Here is a 16,285-nt window from a genome sequence, read left to right on the forward strand (position 1 = left end):
ACATTGAAAATGACAATAGGAGACTGTATAAAAACTTGAGGAACTTAAAATATATGTAGAAAAGGCAGGAAAAAAATTGTATGTGTAGTACAATTTAGTATAGTATATAAAATATATATGCTGACAGACTAAAAGAGAAAAAATGAAAGTTAAAATAATTTTCTATTATTTTTATTCCATTTATTACAACAATAGAATAAAATGAAATGAAAAAAACAACACAAGATTAATGTTTATTGTATCTAATGGGCCCCACCCAGATGGGTTACATCCAATTTCTGGTTCCAGTTTCCTACAATGGCTTTTACAAATGGTCCTATTGTCCAGCTACATTGTTATTAAAATACAAAAAAAGGGGGGAGGGGATACGTTGGCTTGAAAACTCCTTAAAATTCATATTTAGAACAGCTATCTCGTTCCTGATACAAAGCCAAGGAAAATTCAACACTCTAAAGGGACTCAAAGTCAAAGACATAGTGGAAACAAATCACACAAATAATTTTTGCAAGTGTATTTCTCTTGAATGCTTAGGGGAAAAGTCTCTGGAAAATGGTTCTGACACCTAAGGTCTTTTAAGCCATTTAAAAACAATTGAACCAGTCAACAAACATGCCATTTATTGAGCATCTATAAGCCATGCATTTAACACTAAAGATACAAAGGGAAAATAAAACATAGTCCCTGCCCTCAAGGAGCTCACAGTCTAAAAGGAGAGAAAGAATGGCTACAAACAATTGCAATAAAGTATGCTGAGTCCTCTGATAGAGGTATGTACAAGGTGCTAAGATAAGCAAAGAAGAGAGGTAGAATGAGAAATCAGGGTAAGCTTCAAAAGGGAGTTAGGTCTTAAATGAGCTACAGAAAGGGAAAGAAGACTTGAATAGCATATGCAAGGAAATGTGAAACAACAGGCAAATGTGGATAATTTTAAGTTATTCCCTATGGTGCAAAGAGTGAGGCAAAGAGCAACAGGAAATGAGGTTAAAGGGGTAGCAGGTAACAAATCACAAAGGGCCTTGTACTCGAATTAGAGAATTTGGCTATTACTGAATTCTGTCAAATCTATGTAAGATGCACCATTACTTTATGTACTGCAAGAAAGAAAAAAAAAAAGCTTTATATTGGGGTCTATCAATAAATTTAATAGAATACTCCTGCATAAAGCTATACTACCAAAGGGCAACAGCCTCAGTGTAAGATAAAGAAATAAACCAGCCATGTAGAAAGGAACAGCATGAAACTATATTTCTCAACTTGCCCTTGGGTGGAAGGAGAGGGGAAAAATCTCTCGCTGAAAACTGAATTCCAAGCAGGTCTACAGCCTACTTGTGTGGTCTAAAAAAACAAACAAATAAAACTAAAGCTACCACTGTGGTCCAAAAGCAAACAAATAAAACAAAACAAAAAAGTAAAGACTTTAAGGTGGTCTCAGGTTGGTCCCCAGATGACTGGCAAAAACAAGTAGAAATTCTCTTTAGACAAACCAGACTTTAATCCAAAAGCAATTTAAGATGTAATCTCATTTCAAACGTGACAAAGGCACATCTTAGAATTGATGAAAAATAGTAGATCTTACAGTCAGCCTTGAATCTGGAGATGTTTCAGAATCACCTGGAGAACTTTTTAAAAATACTTATTACCAGGCTGCATACCAGAGATTCTCATACAGGCAGGCCTGAAGCACAGCCCTAGAATCTCTATGTTAACAAACAAATTTTTTTTTAAAACACAGCCAGACAAGATACCAAGACACCAGCATTCTGTCTGCAAAATTAGCTGAAAATTCCTATTGTGGAATAAAGAACAACAGTAGGATTTTAAGCCAGATCATGATTTGATCAGACGGACACTTTAGGAAGACCACTCTGGTGCTAGTGGACCTTGTGGAGAAGATAGGTTAGAAGAGGGTAAGGATAGGAGATGGTGGATAGTAAATAGAACAGTCAGGAGATCAGTGAAACAGTTTTAAGGCAAGAGCCGGTGATCATTTAAATAGTAACAATGGGGAGAAAAATAAGAGGATCAAAGGAGGCAGAATTAGAATTCCATAAAAACTACATGAAGGTAGAGGTGTAGGATCTAATTCTAAAAATTTTAGAAGACTTGCCCCTAATCAGCATAATTGCCACTAGGTCTTGAAAAATAAATTTTTATTTGGGTATGGTAATCTACCACCTTTTAGCTATATAATAAAGTGTAAGTGCTACAGAAAATCCTACACTACATAACTATCAAACGTTCCAAATGCAACTCACACTCAAAATGATCTTGAAGTTGAGATGTAAGCATAGAGGGATTTTATTCTTTCATGTTTAACATTTCTATAAATCAGTGCGTATGAACTGAAAAATTAAAATCTCTTTGGGCGAAAAGAAAGGATTTTTCACTGGTTGATAAATTTAAATTACAAACAGAAAACAATGAATTAACAAACTTACGCTGAATATGAATGAACTGCTTTGGCTGTTTAAACTCTCCTTTGTACAAGCGATTGTAATAGTTGACATTGCTCTCTGCCTCAGGAACTGGAATGACCATGCTCTCTTTTTTTTCTCTGAACACTTGCTGTGCTGAAATAGCTCGCTGTAAATGATGTTCCTGGAAAATGTAAAGTAGGCAACATGAGTTGTTTTAATAATGTCAATTCAATGCAAAATTCTATTTACAATTTACTTTGTTTAATAATTGCACAGTGCTTTAAGAATCAATTCTAAACAGTTCCTTTGCCACAGACCTTCAGAAAACATTGCTATCATTCTCCCTTAATACTTGTACTCATACTGATACCACGTTAGATGAGTACAATTTTAATAAGTAGGATTTTTTTAAAAAAGATTAAATATTCACAAACTAGAATTTAACATCTCAAGAATTTAACATTACAAGAAAATCGATCCCATTTGCTAAATTAATTGAGGTGTTTATCACCAATAACCAGATTACAGAAAAACATGCAAATAACAGGAAAAGAATTTGTATCACAGATTTTAAGTATCTTCTGCATTTATATATCTCAAACTTCAACAGTACAAAATTCTGAATAACTCAAAGAAAAGATAAAATTATATTCAACAGACTGTATTATTATCACAGCAGGAAATATTCTTTAACAAAGGTGAAACAAAAAGTTCTTATAAAATACACCCAGATTCTAGTAACTTTTCATTACCTCCACCACTTAATGGACACTTTCTCCCTTGACCCCCTATGGACCATTCCCAACAAAGCACCTTTACCTTGTGGAAGGTAGTAAATTAGGTCATGTCATTCCCCAAAGGATCCCCTTCATATTTAGATTAAAGGTTAAAATCACTCAACGACTTACAAGGCTTTATACCTCTCTGACCTTATTTCTTACTTTTCTCCTCCCAAACTTTATTCTAGCCACACTCCTCCTCTCCTTTAAGGTTCCTAAATATCCAAATGGATTGTTTCTGAAATTCCTTCAAGTCTCATCTCATCAGAGAGGCCTTCTGTTATTTCCTTACCTAAAAGAGTACTGGCATATACCCAGAGAAAACCATAACTCAAAAAGACACATGCACCCCAATGTTCACTGCAGCACTATTTACAATAGCCAGGTCATGGAAGCAAACTAAATGTCCATCAACAGATGAATGGATAAAGAAGATGTGGCACATATATACAATGGAATAATACTCAGCCATAAAAAGAAATGAAATGGAGGTATTTGTAATGAGGTGGATGGAGTTAGAGTCTGTCATACAGAGTGAAGTAAGTCAGAAAGAGAAAAACAAATACAGTATGCTAACACATATATACGGAATCTAAGAAAAAAAAAAAAAAAAAAAAAGGCCATGAAGAACCTAGTGGCAAGACGGGAATAAAGACACAGACCTACTAGAGAATGGACTTGAGGATATGGGGAGGGGGTGGGGTGAGATGTGACAGGGTAAGAGAGTGTCATGGACATATATACACTACCAAATGTAAAATAGCTAGTGGGAAGCAGCCACATAGCACAGGGAGATCAGCTCGGTGCTTTGTGACCACCTAGAGGGGTGGGATGGGGAGGGTGGGAGGGAGGGAGATGCAAGAGGGAAGAGATATGGGAACATACTGTTATGTGTATAACTGATTCACTTTGTTATAAAGCAGAAGCTAACACACCATTGTAAGGCAATTATACTTCAACAAAGATGTTTAAAAAAAAAAAAAAAAAGAAGATGTGGTACATATATACAATGGAATATTACTCAGCCATAAAAAGGGACAAAATTGGGTCATTTGTAGAGACGTGGATGGACCTAGGGACTGTCAAACAGAGTGAAGTTAGTCAGAGAGAGAAAAACAAATATCATATATTAATGCATATATGTGGAATCTAGAAAAACGGTACAGATGAACCTGTCTGCAAGGCAGAAATAGAGGCACAGGTGCAGAGAACAAATGTATGGACACCAAGCGGGGAGGGGGAGGTGGGATGAATTGGGAGATTGTGACTGACATATATACACTAACTAATATGTATAAAATAGATAACTAATGAGAACCTGCTATATAGCACAGGGAACGCTACTTCACTTCGTTGTGCAGTAGAAACTAACACAACATTGTAAAACAACTATACCCCAATTAAAAAAAAAAAGAAAGAGTACTGGCTATGCTGCAATGCATAAATTAAGATTTACTTGTCAGTAGCCATCCTTTCAACACATTTCAGAGTACCTGGAAGACACCAGATACTACTCCTGTCCCTGAGAATTATGAGTGAATGAGAGACAGACTTTGCCATTAAGGAACTTAGGTAGTGGTACCTGAGTATGCGATCTGAGCTTGACAAGCGTATCTCTTTTCAATTAGTCAAACCACTCGTTTTGGGAGGATAGATAAAGATGTCCAAAGGAAGTAAAATGTAAACTAAGAGTTTTAGGATCAACAGGGATTTTTAGCAAGGCAAAAGAGGAAAAGAAGAAAACAACTCAGGCAGAGAAAATAGAATATCCAAAATGGACAAAAGCCCAGAGACATTCAATAAAAGGCAAATATTGAACAAAGGGACATGAGGGTGGGTGCTGGCTTAGATCTGTTTCTTCACCTTCAGTGCAAGGAAGAAATAAATTTTTCTTCATAGGGTAGAATCCCAAGTTGGAGCACTAAGTACATTTCCCCATATAAAAACTACTATCGTCTAAGAAGTTGTGATGGGATCAAACACGCAAACAAACAGCATCAAGAAACTAGGAAGCCAGGCCTTGACTGAGATTGGCAATTTCTAGCATTATTTAAGCCTATACTTTCCTATTTCCTTCATGATATTTCACCTCTCCCAGTTAAAGAAAGTGATGCAATATGCAATGCCACCCTGCATTTATGTAATGTTTTATAGCTCTCGAAGTACATCCACAATCACATGTCTATTAGCTCCTTACAATCTTGGGACACAGGCGTAGATATTATCCCATTTTGTAAATGAGACTCAAGAAACAAGTGACTTGCTCTTAGCAAATAGGAATGATATATAAGAGAGCCAAATTTCAGGACTCTGATTCCAGTGTTCCTTGACTATTCCATCCTTATTAGAAAAGTCTGGCAGATAAAAAACCATGTTCTTGTAATGCTAATAATCTACAGACACAGGTGAAAAAAGGAAACTGAGCACATTTTTTATTTGAAGAGATTCTTTTGATATATATTTGACTTTGCCCTAAATACAAAACATTTTTAGGTATTATCCAATTTTTGAAATATATCTTTAATAGATTAAGATTTAACATTAATTTTACAAATAAAAAAACTTAAAAACAGATCATGGATGACTCCCTTCTTAATGCGGCCTACAGATGACAGATGCAGCCAGAAATTAAGGAGCCAGATCATGACACCTCCCCCATTTTAATCTACAGACCAAATTTAGCTCAAAGAATAAATTCTCAGCTATCATTACCTTCCCCAGATTATCAGTCTCTCAATCCAAAAAAATCAGAAAAAAACCAATGATATGGCTTCTTGAGGACCATGTTTCATATAATAGCATAATCAGTGGCAAACATACAAAAGGCTCAAAGTAGGTACCACAGTTTTGATTTGTCATTTTATTGGGGGAAGATGTTGACAGGAGTAATGCTGATTCCTTGTTGCATGCTGCATCATACACTGGTGAGGTTACCTAATTTTTAAAAATAACTAAAAACGAAGCACTACCTAATTTCCTTTCCTTTAAAAAAGCATGCCTTTGACCCACTAACTCCACTAATGGAATTCATCAAAAGGCAACAAACAGGGCTTCCCTGGTGGCGCAGTGGTTGAGAATCTGCCTGCCAATGCAGGGGACACGGGTTCGAGCCCTGGTCTGGGAAGATCCCACATGCCGTGGAGCAACTAGGCCCGTGAGCCACAACTACTGAGCCTGCGCCTCTGGAGCTTGTGCTCCGCAACAAGAGAGGCCGTGACAGTGAGAGGCCTGCGCACCACGATGAAGAGTGGCCCCTGCTCGCGGCAACTAGAGAAAGCCCTCGCACAGAAACGAAGACCCAACACAGCCATCAATAAATAAATAAATTAAAAAAAAAAAAAAAAAAGGCAACAAACAAATGGGCAACACTGACTAAATGAAAATGCTCATCATGGCACTGTTTATAGCACCAAAAAAAAAAGTCTAAATAGCAATAAATACAGACTTAGCATATCCATAAAATGGAACTCTTAGGTAGTAGTAAAAAACAACATAATTTAGACCTCTATTGATACGAAAAAGCCTGGAAGAATACAGAATAGAACATTCCACAAAATGCTATAATTATTTCTTCTGTGTCCCCTTTTGCAGTTTCAGAAATTTTCTATAGTAAATAGTAAATCTACACTTCTTTCATAAACTAAAAAAAAAAGAAAAAAAAGAAAAAGAAAAATGCTATAAAAGTTTAACATCTTAAATGAAAGAACTCTCCACCAAAATACACAAAAATCACTTCTCATGGTTACTTTGACATTCTGAAATATCCTTTTGAAACCTACCATATTATACCTAAACCCTTTTTGTGTTTCCCTAGAAATATTATACTTTCTCTGTACTTTATACTTTTCCTAGTAACACATGAAATTACATGAAAAGCCGTTAAATGCAAACTAAAAGACGCTAAATAATTAATGACTTCTAGTCATGTATAATAAGTATCAGGCACAACCCTACAGGGACAGAGTAGAAATATTTTTTCTTTTGGAGATGAGTAAACTAAGACTCTATGATTTCTATGACAGAAATCAGCAGGACTGAAATTTGAATCATTATTTGTATGTCTCTTTTCCATCTTGCCAAGCTCATGCCCCAACTTGTAGGGTTTCAGAATCTATTGGGTTAGGCTGCATACAAAGTCAAACATTATTCGTTGATGTTTTAAAAATTTACATCCAAAATTCCCAATTAAAGATACCTGACTGAATAACTACATTTACCTACTCTACCTCACTATAATAGTAAACTTACTAGTAAAGGACTAAGAAACTTAAAAAGCCACTATAACAAATTGAATTAGAGATGAGCCATCAGCACAAAACAGAATACCGCAAAATTCTGGGAGATCAAAATCAAAAGAGGAAGTTTCAGATCCTTGCAGAGAAGAAAAAGATAAAAACTGAGACCACCTCACCTATCCTGCAGAAAACCAAATGACAGAGATTTTGAAATACTAGCTAGAAAGAGCCAGAACGAGACAAGCTATTCTCTGCCTACTCCTCAAAAGCAGATTATGCTACACAGTCTACACAGACAGAAGATGGCACCATTGAACTAGGAATGTTGTGAACCACCCTGAATCTACAAAAAACGAACAGAAAAAAACCTAGTAAGTCTATTACTATTATTAAAACCCCAAAAACGAGATTCAACTATACATCTAATAATGAACTCTCTCTACTCCAAAGTGGAGGTGGAGAAGAAAACTAAGAATGTCCCAAACTTAAATATCCCTGAAAGAAACACTTAGGGATATGAAAAAAAAAAAAAAAAAAATCACCTGAATAAGAAACTTAAAAACTAAATTCCGATAAGGGGGCAAAAAACTCAGGGAAAAAAAATGGCAAGAGCTGACTGAACTCAGGAAAGAAAGAAAAAGACAATTACCTCAGAGATGAAAACTAAAATTACTAGAAACCCAATGCAAAATGTACTCAAACAAAGACATAAGTATGTTGTATAAAGGCTGTCAAATAATCAAGAGAATAAAAATAAGGTGAAAAAAGAACTAAAATGAGTAAGAAAGAAAATGATAGGATATAAAAACAGGCAAAGAACAAATGACATTCATATAATCGGAGTCCTTGAAGAAAGAACAAAATGAAAAAGAGAAAATGCAACAGAACTAGTATTTAAGATAAAAGATATGAATCTACTTATCCAAAAAAGCCCAACAGGGAGCAAAATGGCACACGAGAACTTGCATAACCAGACAAGATTTGACACTGCTTGGAGCAATCAGGAGAAAACATTCTGCTCACAGCTTCTCCCTTGGGAGGGAAAGAGAAGAGTGGAACGTGTGTCTAACATTCCAGCTTTTTGGGGAGTTGCCCAAGGGACTATCTTCTGTCTCACTTAACTCAGAAGGCTGACTGAACCAGCATTCTTTGGATGCCTGGGGGTTGTGGAGAACAAAAAAGAACTTAGAGTCTTATTGCAACACCAGAAAACTTAAAGTACCACTGACAAACACCAGAGGGAGCAAAAGATTACAACAAGATCCTGATAAAGAAACCAGTAAACCTCTCTAACTGGGAAATTATGTGCAGATACCCAGAGAAGATGTATCTCCAAAAAGGGTTTGAGGGGTTTCCAGACTCCCTACCTGAGTTGATTGGTAAAGGCTGTACGAAGCCAATTCATAAAGACTGGGAGTGGTGGCTACTTTTTCAAATGCACAAATTACAACAAAAATTAAAGGCACAGGAAAAAAACAGGAAAAAAAATGGGTCAATCAAAAGAACAAAATAAATCTCCAGAAACTGACCCTAAAGAAATGGAGATCTGTGAATTTTCTGACAATAAAAGTTTAAAATAATTGTCTTAATAAAGTTCAATGTACTAAAAGAGAACACAAATAGACAACTAAACAAAATCAAGGAAAATGATGCATGAACAAAATGCAAATATCAAGAAAGACATAGAAAACATAAAAAAGACCAAATGGAAAATCTGGACCTGATAATTACAGTAACTGAATTGGGGAAAAAAAAAAAAAAAAAAATCCACCCAGAGGGGTTCAACAGCAGAATGGATCAAGCAGAAGAAAGAATTAACTCAAGGAGAGGTCATTTGAAATTATTGAGTCAGGGGGATTTCAACACTCCACTTTCAATAATGAATACATTAACCAGAAAGAATATCAATAAGGAAACAGAGGGATTGAACAACACAAAGACCACCTGAACCTAACAGACATAAACAGAACACTTCATACAGCAGCAGAGTACACATTCTTCTCAAGCTCACACAGAACATTCTCCAGGACAGACCACATGTTAGGCTACAAAACAAGTTTTATCAAATTTAAGAAGGCTGAAATTACATCAAGTATCTTTTCCAACCACAATGGAATTAAAGTAGAAATCAAGAACAAAGGGAAAACTGGAAAATTCACAAATATGTAGAAACTGAACAACATACTTTTGAACAATAGGTCAAGAAAGAAATTACAAAGGAATTTAGAAAACAGACAAATGAAGATGAAAACACAACATAACAAAACTTAAGGGATGCAGCAAAAGCAATACTAAGAGGGAAGTTTATAGCAATAAATTTCTACCTACATTAAAAGAGATCTCAAATCAACAACCCAACTTTACACCTCAAGGAACTAGAAACAGAACAAACAAAACCCAAAGTTAGTAGAAGAAAGGAAATAATAAAGATTAGACCAGAAATAAATGAAATTAAGAATAGAGAAATTTAAAAAACACCAACAAAACTAAAAGTTGTTTTGAAAAGATCGACAAAATTGACAAACCCTTACCTACACGAACTAAGAAACACTCAAATACCAAAAATCAGACCTGAAGGAGAGACATTAAAACTGATGCCACAAGGGTGGCGGGGGTGGGGGGTGCGGGGTGCGGTGGGGATCATAAGAGATTACTACAATTATACAACAACAAATTGGATAATTCAGAAGAAACACATAAATTTCTAGAAATATACAGCTTACCAAGACTAAATCATGAAAAAATTAAAACCGTGAACTACAGTAAAGATATTGAATCTATTCAATCAGTAATCAAACACCTCTCAACAAAGGAAAGCTCATCAACAGATGGCTTCACTAGAGAATTCCACCAACATTTAAAGACTCATCTACAATCCTTCTCAAAATCTTAAAAAAAAAAAAAAAAAAAAAAAACAAACTGAAGAGAAGGGAAAACTTCCAAACTCATTTTATGAGGCCAGTATTAACTTGATACTAAAATCAGACAAAGATACTACAAGGAGGGTGGGGAATAGGGGAATGGGTAAAGGTGGTCAAAAGGTACAAAATTCCAGTTATAAGATTAATAAGTCCTGGGGGTTTAATATACAGCACAGTGACTACAGTTAACAATACAGTACTGTATATTTGAAAGTTGCTAGGAGAGTACACCTTAAAAGTCCTCCTCACAAGAAAAAAAGAAAAGTAACTACATGAGGTGATAGATGTTAACTAATCTTATTGTGGTAATCATTTCACAACATATACATATATCAAGTCATCATGTTGTACACTTTAAACTAATACAATGTTTTGTATCAATTATATCTCAATAAAACTGGAAGGGGGGAGGCAGAAGGATACTACAAGTAAAAGAAAAAAATACAAAAAAACAAACTACAGACCAATATTGCTGATAAATATCAATGCAAAAGTCCTCAACAAAATACTAGTAAACCAAATTGAACACATGAAGATGATTACACATCATGACCAAGTGGGATTTATTTCTGCAATGCAAGAATGCTCAACATATGAAAATTGGTTAATGTAATACACCATAATAAGAGAATGAAGGACAAAAACCACATGATTATTTCAATTGACATGCTGAAAAAAATTCAACACTCTTTCATGATAAAAACACTCAACAAACTAGGAACAGAACAAAATCATCTCAATACAATAAAGGCCATATATGAAAAGCCCACAGCTAACAATATACTCAATGGTGGAAAATTGAAAGCTGTTCCTTTAAGATCAGGAACAAAGCAAGAATGCCTGATTTTGCCACTTCTATTCGACACAATACTGGAACTCCTAGGGAGAGCAATTACCAAGAAAAAGAAACACCAAATTGGAAAGGAAGAAGTAAAAATGTCTCTGCCCACAAATGACATGACCTTTTATGTAGAAAACCTTAAAGATTTCACACATTAAAAAAAAAAAAAAAGTTAGACCTAGTAAACGCATCCAACAAAGTTATAAGACAGAAGATCACCACGCAAAAATCAGTTGCATTTCTATACAGTGAACAATCTGCAATGAAAATTAAGAAAACAATCCCATCTTAATAGCATCAAAAAGAACAAAATACTTAGGAATAAACGTAACCAAGGAGGTGAAAGGCTTGTACATTGAAAAACACAGAACACTGCCAAAGGAAATTAAGAAAGACATAAGTAAATGAATGATGTCCTGTGTTCATGGACTAGAAGGCTTAATATTAGAAAACAGAACTACCGTATTATCCAGTAATCACATTTCTGGGAATATATCCAAAAGAATTGAAAATAGGATCTCGTAGAGATATTTGCACACCCATGTTTATTGCAGTGTTACTTATAATACAATAGCCAAGTGGTAGAAGACACCCAAGTGTTTATTGACAGATAAATGAATAAACAAAATGTGGTATGTACATATGATGGAATATTAGCCTTAAAAAGGAAGAACATTCTGACACATGCTACAACATGCATGAACCTTGAGAATATTATGCTAAGTGAAATAAGCTAGTCACAAAAGGACAAATACTGCATTGTTTATATGAGGTTTAAAGTAGTCAAATTCTTAGAAAGAGTGGTGGTTGCCAGGGGCTGGGGGAGGAGAAGAAGGGAAGTTGTTGTTCAATGGGTATAGAGCTTCAGTTTTCCAAGATGAGAGAAGTGCTAGATATCTGTTGTATAACACTGTGCATACAGTTAATACTACTGTATACCTAAATATGATTAAGATACTAAATTTTAGGCTCTTGCATTTTTTACCACAATAAAAAAAGCTCATCAAGTACCTGGCAAAAGTAACCCAAAACAACAGACTGTGACATATATTTGAATAAAACTTATTTCAAAAATAATGAAAAAATCCTCAAAGCCTCCAAGCAAACAATAGTAACAATAATATATAATAATAACTTAAAAGGCCAAAAGAATCAGATGAACATCAGACTTTAAAAATAACATAAAGCAAAGCCTCAATGAGCAGCATTTTCAGAAACCTCAATGAGCATAAAGTATGAATCAAGGATTTTACATCCAGCTAAGTTATCCTTTAAGTATCAAGGGTACACAAAGTACTTAGGGAATTCTGTAGGGGACTTTTGAGGAATCTACTAGAATAGTACTGTTCAGAAGAAATGTAATGGAAGCCACAAATGTGACCCACACATTTAAATTTTCTAGTAGCCACACCAAAAAAAGTAAAAAGAAAAAGGATGAAATTAATTTTAATAATATATCTTATTTAAGCCAATATAAATATCCAAACATTATCATTTCAACATGTAATCAATATAAAAAGGTATGGAGGTATTTTACATTTTTTTCTTCCACACCAAGTCTATAAAACCTGTATGTAACACATGTGCTTTACATGTACAGAACATCTCAATTCACACTAGCCATATTTCAAATGCTCAACAGCCACAAATGACTAGTGTAGCCCATCTTCATCTTGGATTCATCCAACCAAGATATGAATGGAAAACTTCAACAAAACTATACACACACACACATATATACACACACACATACACACATATATACATATATGTCAAAGATAGGGAAAAGGCTGGAGCACTAATGTACAAACATCTGCACAGTAAAGTAGAAATAATGCAACTAAAAATGGGAGAAGGAAAACAAGATGAGAGCAAAATAAAAAAAAGAAACTAGCCAATATAACATAACACAAAAAAATTAAATATTATGAAAGAGCTGAGATCAAACATATTCAGTCATATCAATAAATGTGAGTGGACTTATCTCACCTATGAAAACAAAAAGATTTTCAACTTGTCTCATAACCAAAGACTCAATTATATGCTTTATGCAAGAAATACCCCACCACCACCATCACCACAAAGAGTGAGTGAAAAAGAGTAAAAGGAACAGAAAAGTTTATCAGGTAATGGAATACAGTAAGAAAGACATGCAGATCCTAATATCAGACAAGTAGAATTCAAGCCAAAGAGCATTAAGCATGACCCAAAACCCACAATTCATTACAAAGATTTTGAATTTCTACACACATTTATGAATATCTATATATCGATAATAATTTATGATCAAATAATCATTTCATGAAGAAAAACCTTCAGATATGCAAAGACAGACAAAGATACACTAAAAATAATTTTAAAAGACCACTCTCAGGGGGTTTCCCTGGTGGCACAGTGGTTAAGAATCCACCTGCCAATGCAGGGGACACGGGTTTGAGCCCTGGTCCGGGAAGATCCCACATGCCACGGAGCAACTAAGCCCGTGTGCCACAACTACTGATCCTGCACTCTAGAGCCCGCCAGCCACAACTACTGAAGCCCATGTGCCACAACTACTGAAGCTTATGTGCCTGTAGCCTGTGCTCTGCAACAAGAGAAGCCACCGCAATGAGAAGCCCTCGGCAGCTAGAGAAAGCCCGCGCACAGCCACGGAAGACCCAACTCAGCCAAAAACTAACTAACTAACTAACTAAATAAATAAATAAATAAAATCTATATTTATATAAAAGACCACTCTCAGCACAAGACAAATCAAGTGGACAAATAACAAGCAAGGACCTAATAAGCAACTTAATAAGGTGGATCTTATAGTTATTTATCAAACTTTACACACAATCCCCCTTCTTCTCAAGTACTCATGGAACTTTCACAAAATTGATCATAAATTGGTTAAGAATTACAAAGAATAGGATATTACGAATGGAGTAGAAGGGATAAGGAGGGAGTGACAATTCTCTGAGCATATACCCTTTAACAGTTCTTAATTTTAGAACCCTGTTTATGTTTCACATGCTCTAAAAATAATCAAAATTAATGACAGTGTGAAGAGAACCCAAATTAGAACACAAAGAGAAAAAACAAACCTCATTTATTAGAAATGAGAATTCATATGTCTACAATGAAGGGGATTGGGAAAGAAATTTACATTCTTTTCAAAAATAATGATTTGAAGCTTATCCGTAAAATTTAGACCATATACACTTCAAAGGATTGTTGTGATGATTATATAAGTTAATAAGGTGTTCAGAATAGTCCACAGCACATTGTCAAGGATAAAAGTTTCTCGTTTTTATTAAAACATATCGTTAAAGTGCAATATTAATAGTAGCGAAATTTTTGAGAACAAAAGCAAAAAAAATTTAGAAAATTTGACAATTCAAAATCTTTTTTAAACACCCATTCATAAGAAAAAATTCACTGAAAGCAAGAAAAAGATGTCCTCAATCTGATAAAGGGCAGGCAGCACAAAGGAAAACCTACAGACCATCATAGTTAATGGTCAAAGACTGAATTCCTTCCCCCTAAGAGCAAAAACAAGCCTAAAAGGTCTATTCTCACCACTTCTAGGCCACATTTTCCCTGAGTTTCTAGCCACTGCAGTGAGGAAAGAAAAAGAAATAAGGGCAGGCAGACTGGAAAAAAAGAAGTAAAACTGCACATAATATGATCATGTAGGGAGAAAATCCTAGGGAATCTCAACAGAGATACCAGAACTAAAAAGTGAACTTAACAAGACTGCAAGTCAATATTAATAACTCAATTGTATCTCTATATACTACCAACTAAAAAATAAAAATAAAAAGCAATTACCATTTACAACAGCGTTAAACCACTAAATATTTACAGACAGGTTTAACAAAATATGTGTAAAACTTGCACATCAACATAAATGGAGAGATGTAGTATGCTCATGAATTGGAAGGTCCAATACTGTTCAAAAAATTTACTTGTGTAAAATTTCCCCCAAAATTCATCTAGAGACTCAACACAATCCCAATCAAAACCCCAACAGGCTTTTTTTTTTTTTTTTTTTTTTTTTTACAGAAATGGACAAGCTGATTCTAAAATTCATATGGAAAGGCAAAAGAAATAGCCAAAATAATCTTGAAAGAAAAGAAATTTGAAGAACATACACAATCTGATTACAAGCTACATTACAAAATATAAAGCTAAATTATTCAAAACAGTGTGTTACCAGCCTAAGAATGTACATATAAAGCAATGGAAAAGAAGTCTAAACATAGACCCACATACATACATACACATAATGAATTTTAGACAAAGGTGCCAATTAATGAGGGAACTGAATGGGGGTAAGGATAGTCTTGTCAACAAACTGTCTGGACGTCAGTTTGGAAAAAAATAAGCCTATACTCCTACCTCAAACTATACACAAAAATTAACTCAAAAATAGGTCACAGAGACTTCTCTGGTAGCACAGTGGTTAAGACTCTGAGCTCCTATTGCAGGGGGCCCGGGTTCAATCCCTGGTCAGGGAAGTAGATCCCACATGCATGCCGCAACTAAGAGTTCGCATGCCACAACTAAGGAGCCCGCCGGACGCAACTAAGGAGCATACGTGCTGCAACTAAGGAGCCTGCAAGCCACAACTAAGGAACCCACCTGCCACAACCAAATAAATTTAAAAAAACAAAACAAAAAACTAGATTCTTTGACTCCACCCCAGACCTATTAAACCGGGATCTCTGGGAGAAGATTCTAGGAATCTGTGTTTACAAAAAAAAAGGTCACAGACCTAAACACAAAGCCTAAACTTGTAAAACATCTACAAGAAAACATAGGAGAAAAATCTTAGTGACCCTGGGTTTGGGTAAGATTTCTTAGAACATAAAACAAAACACATTATAAATGAAAGAATTGATAAGCTGGACTTGCTCAAAATTCAAATATTGTGCTATTCAAAATACATTCTTAAGGAAATAAAAAGACAAGCCAGACTGGGGGAAAAAATATTCACAGTAAGTATGTGAGAGGCCTTGTATGCAGAATATATAAATAACTCTTATAACTCAACAATAACAAAACAACCCAATTTGGTTTTTTTTTTGGCCGCAGATTGCAGCATGCGGGA

The 16,285-nt window shown here is 35.0% G+C and overlaps 1 protein-coding gene across 1 annotated transcript in view; it reads right to left on the minus strand.

Annotated features, from left to right (window-relative positions):
- The window catches only part of EPC2 (enhancer of polycomb homolog 2), a 103,516-nt gene that overhangs the window by 62,943 nt on the left and 24,288 nt on the right, over positions 1–16,285 (minus strand). Inside the window, exon 2 of the mRNA XM_068545145.1 lies at positions 2,439–2,598. Coding sequence (XP_068401246.1) covers positions 2,439–2,598 — 160 coding nt within the window. The remainder of the gene's footprint in view (positions 1–2,438; positions 2,599–16,285) is intronic.

Source organism: Eschrichtius robustus, chromosome 5 (genome assembly GCF_028021215.1).
Source record: "Eschrichtius robustus isolate mEscRob2 chromosome 5, mEscRob2.pri, whole genome shotgun sequence".
Lineage (NCBI taxonomy): Eukaryota > Metazoa > Chordata > Mammalia > Artiodactyla > Eschrichtiidae > Eschrichtius > Eschrichtius robustus.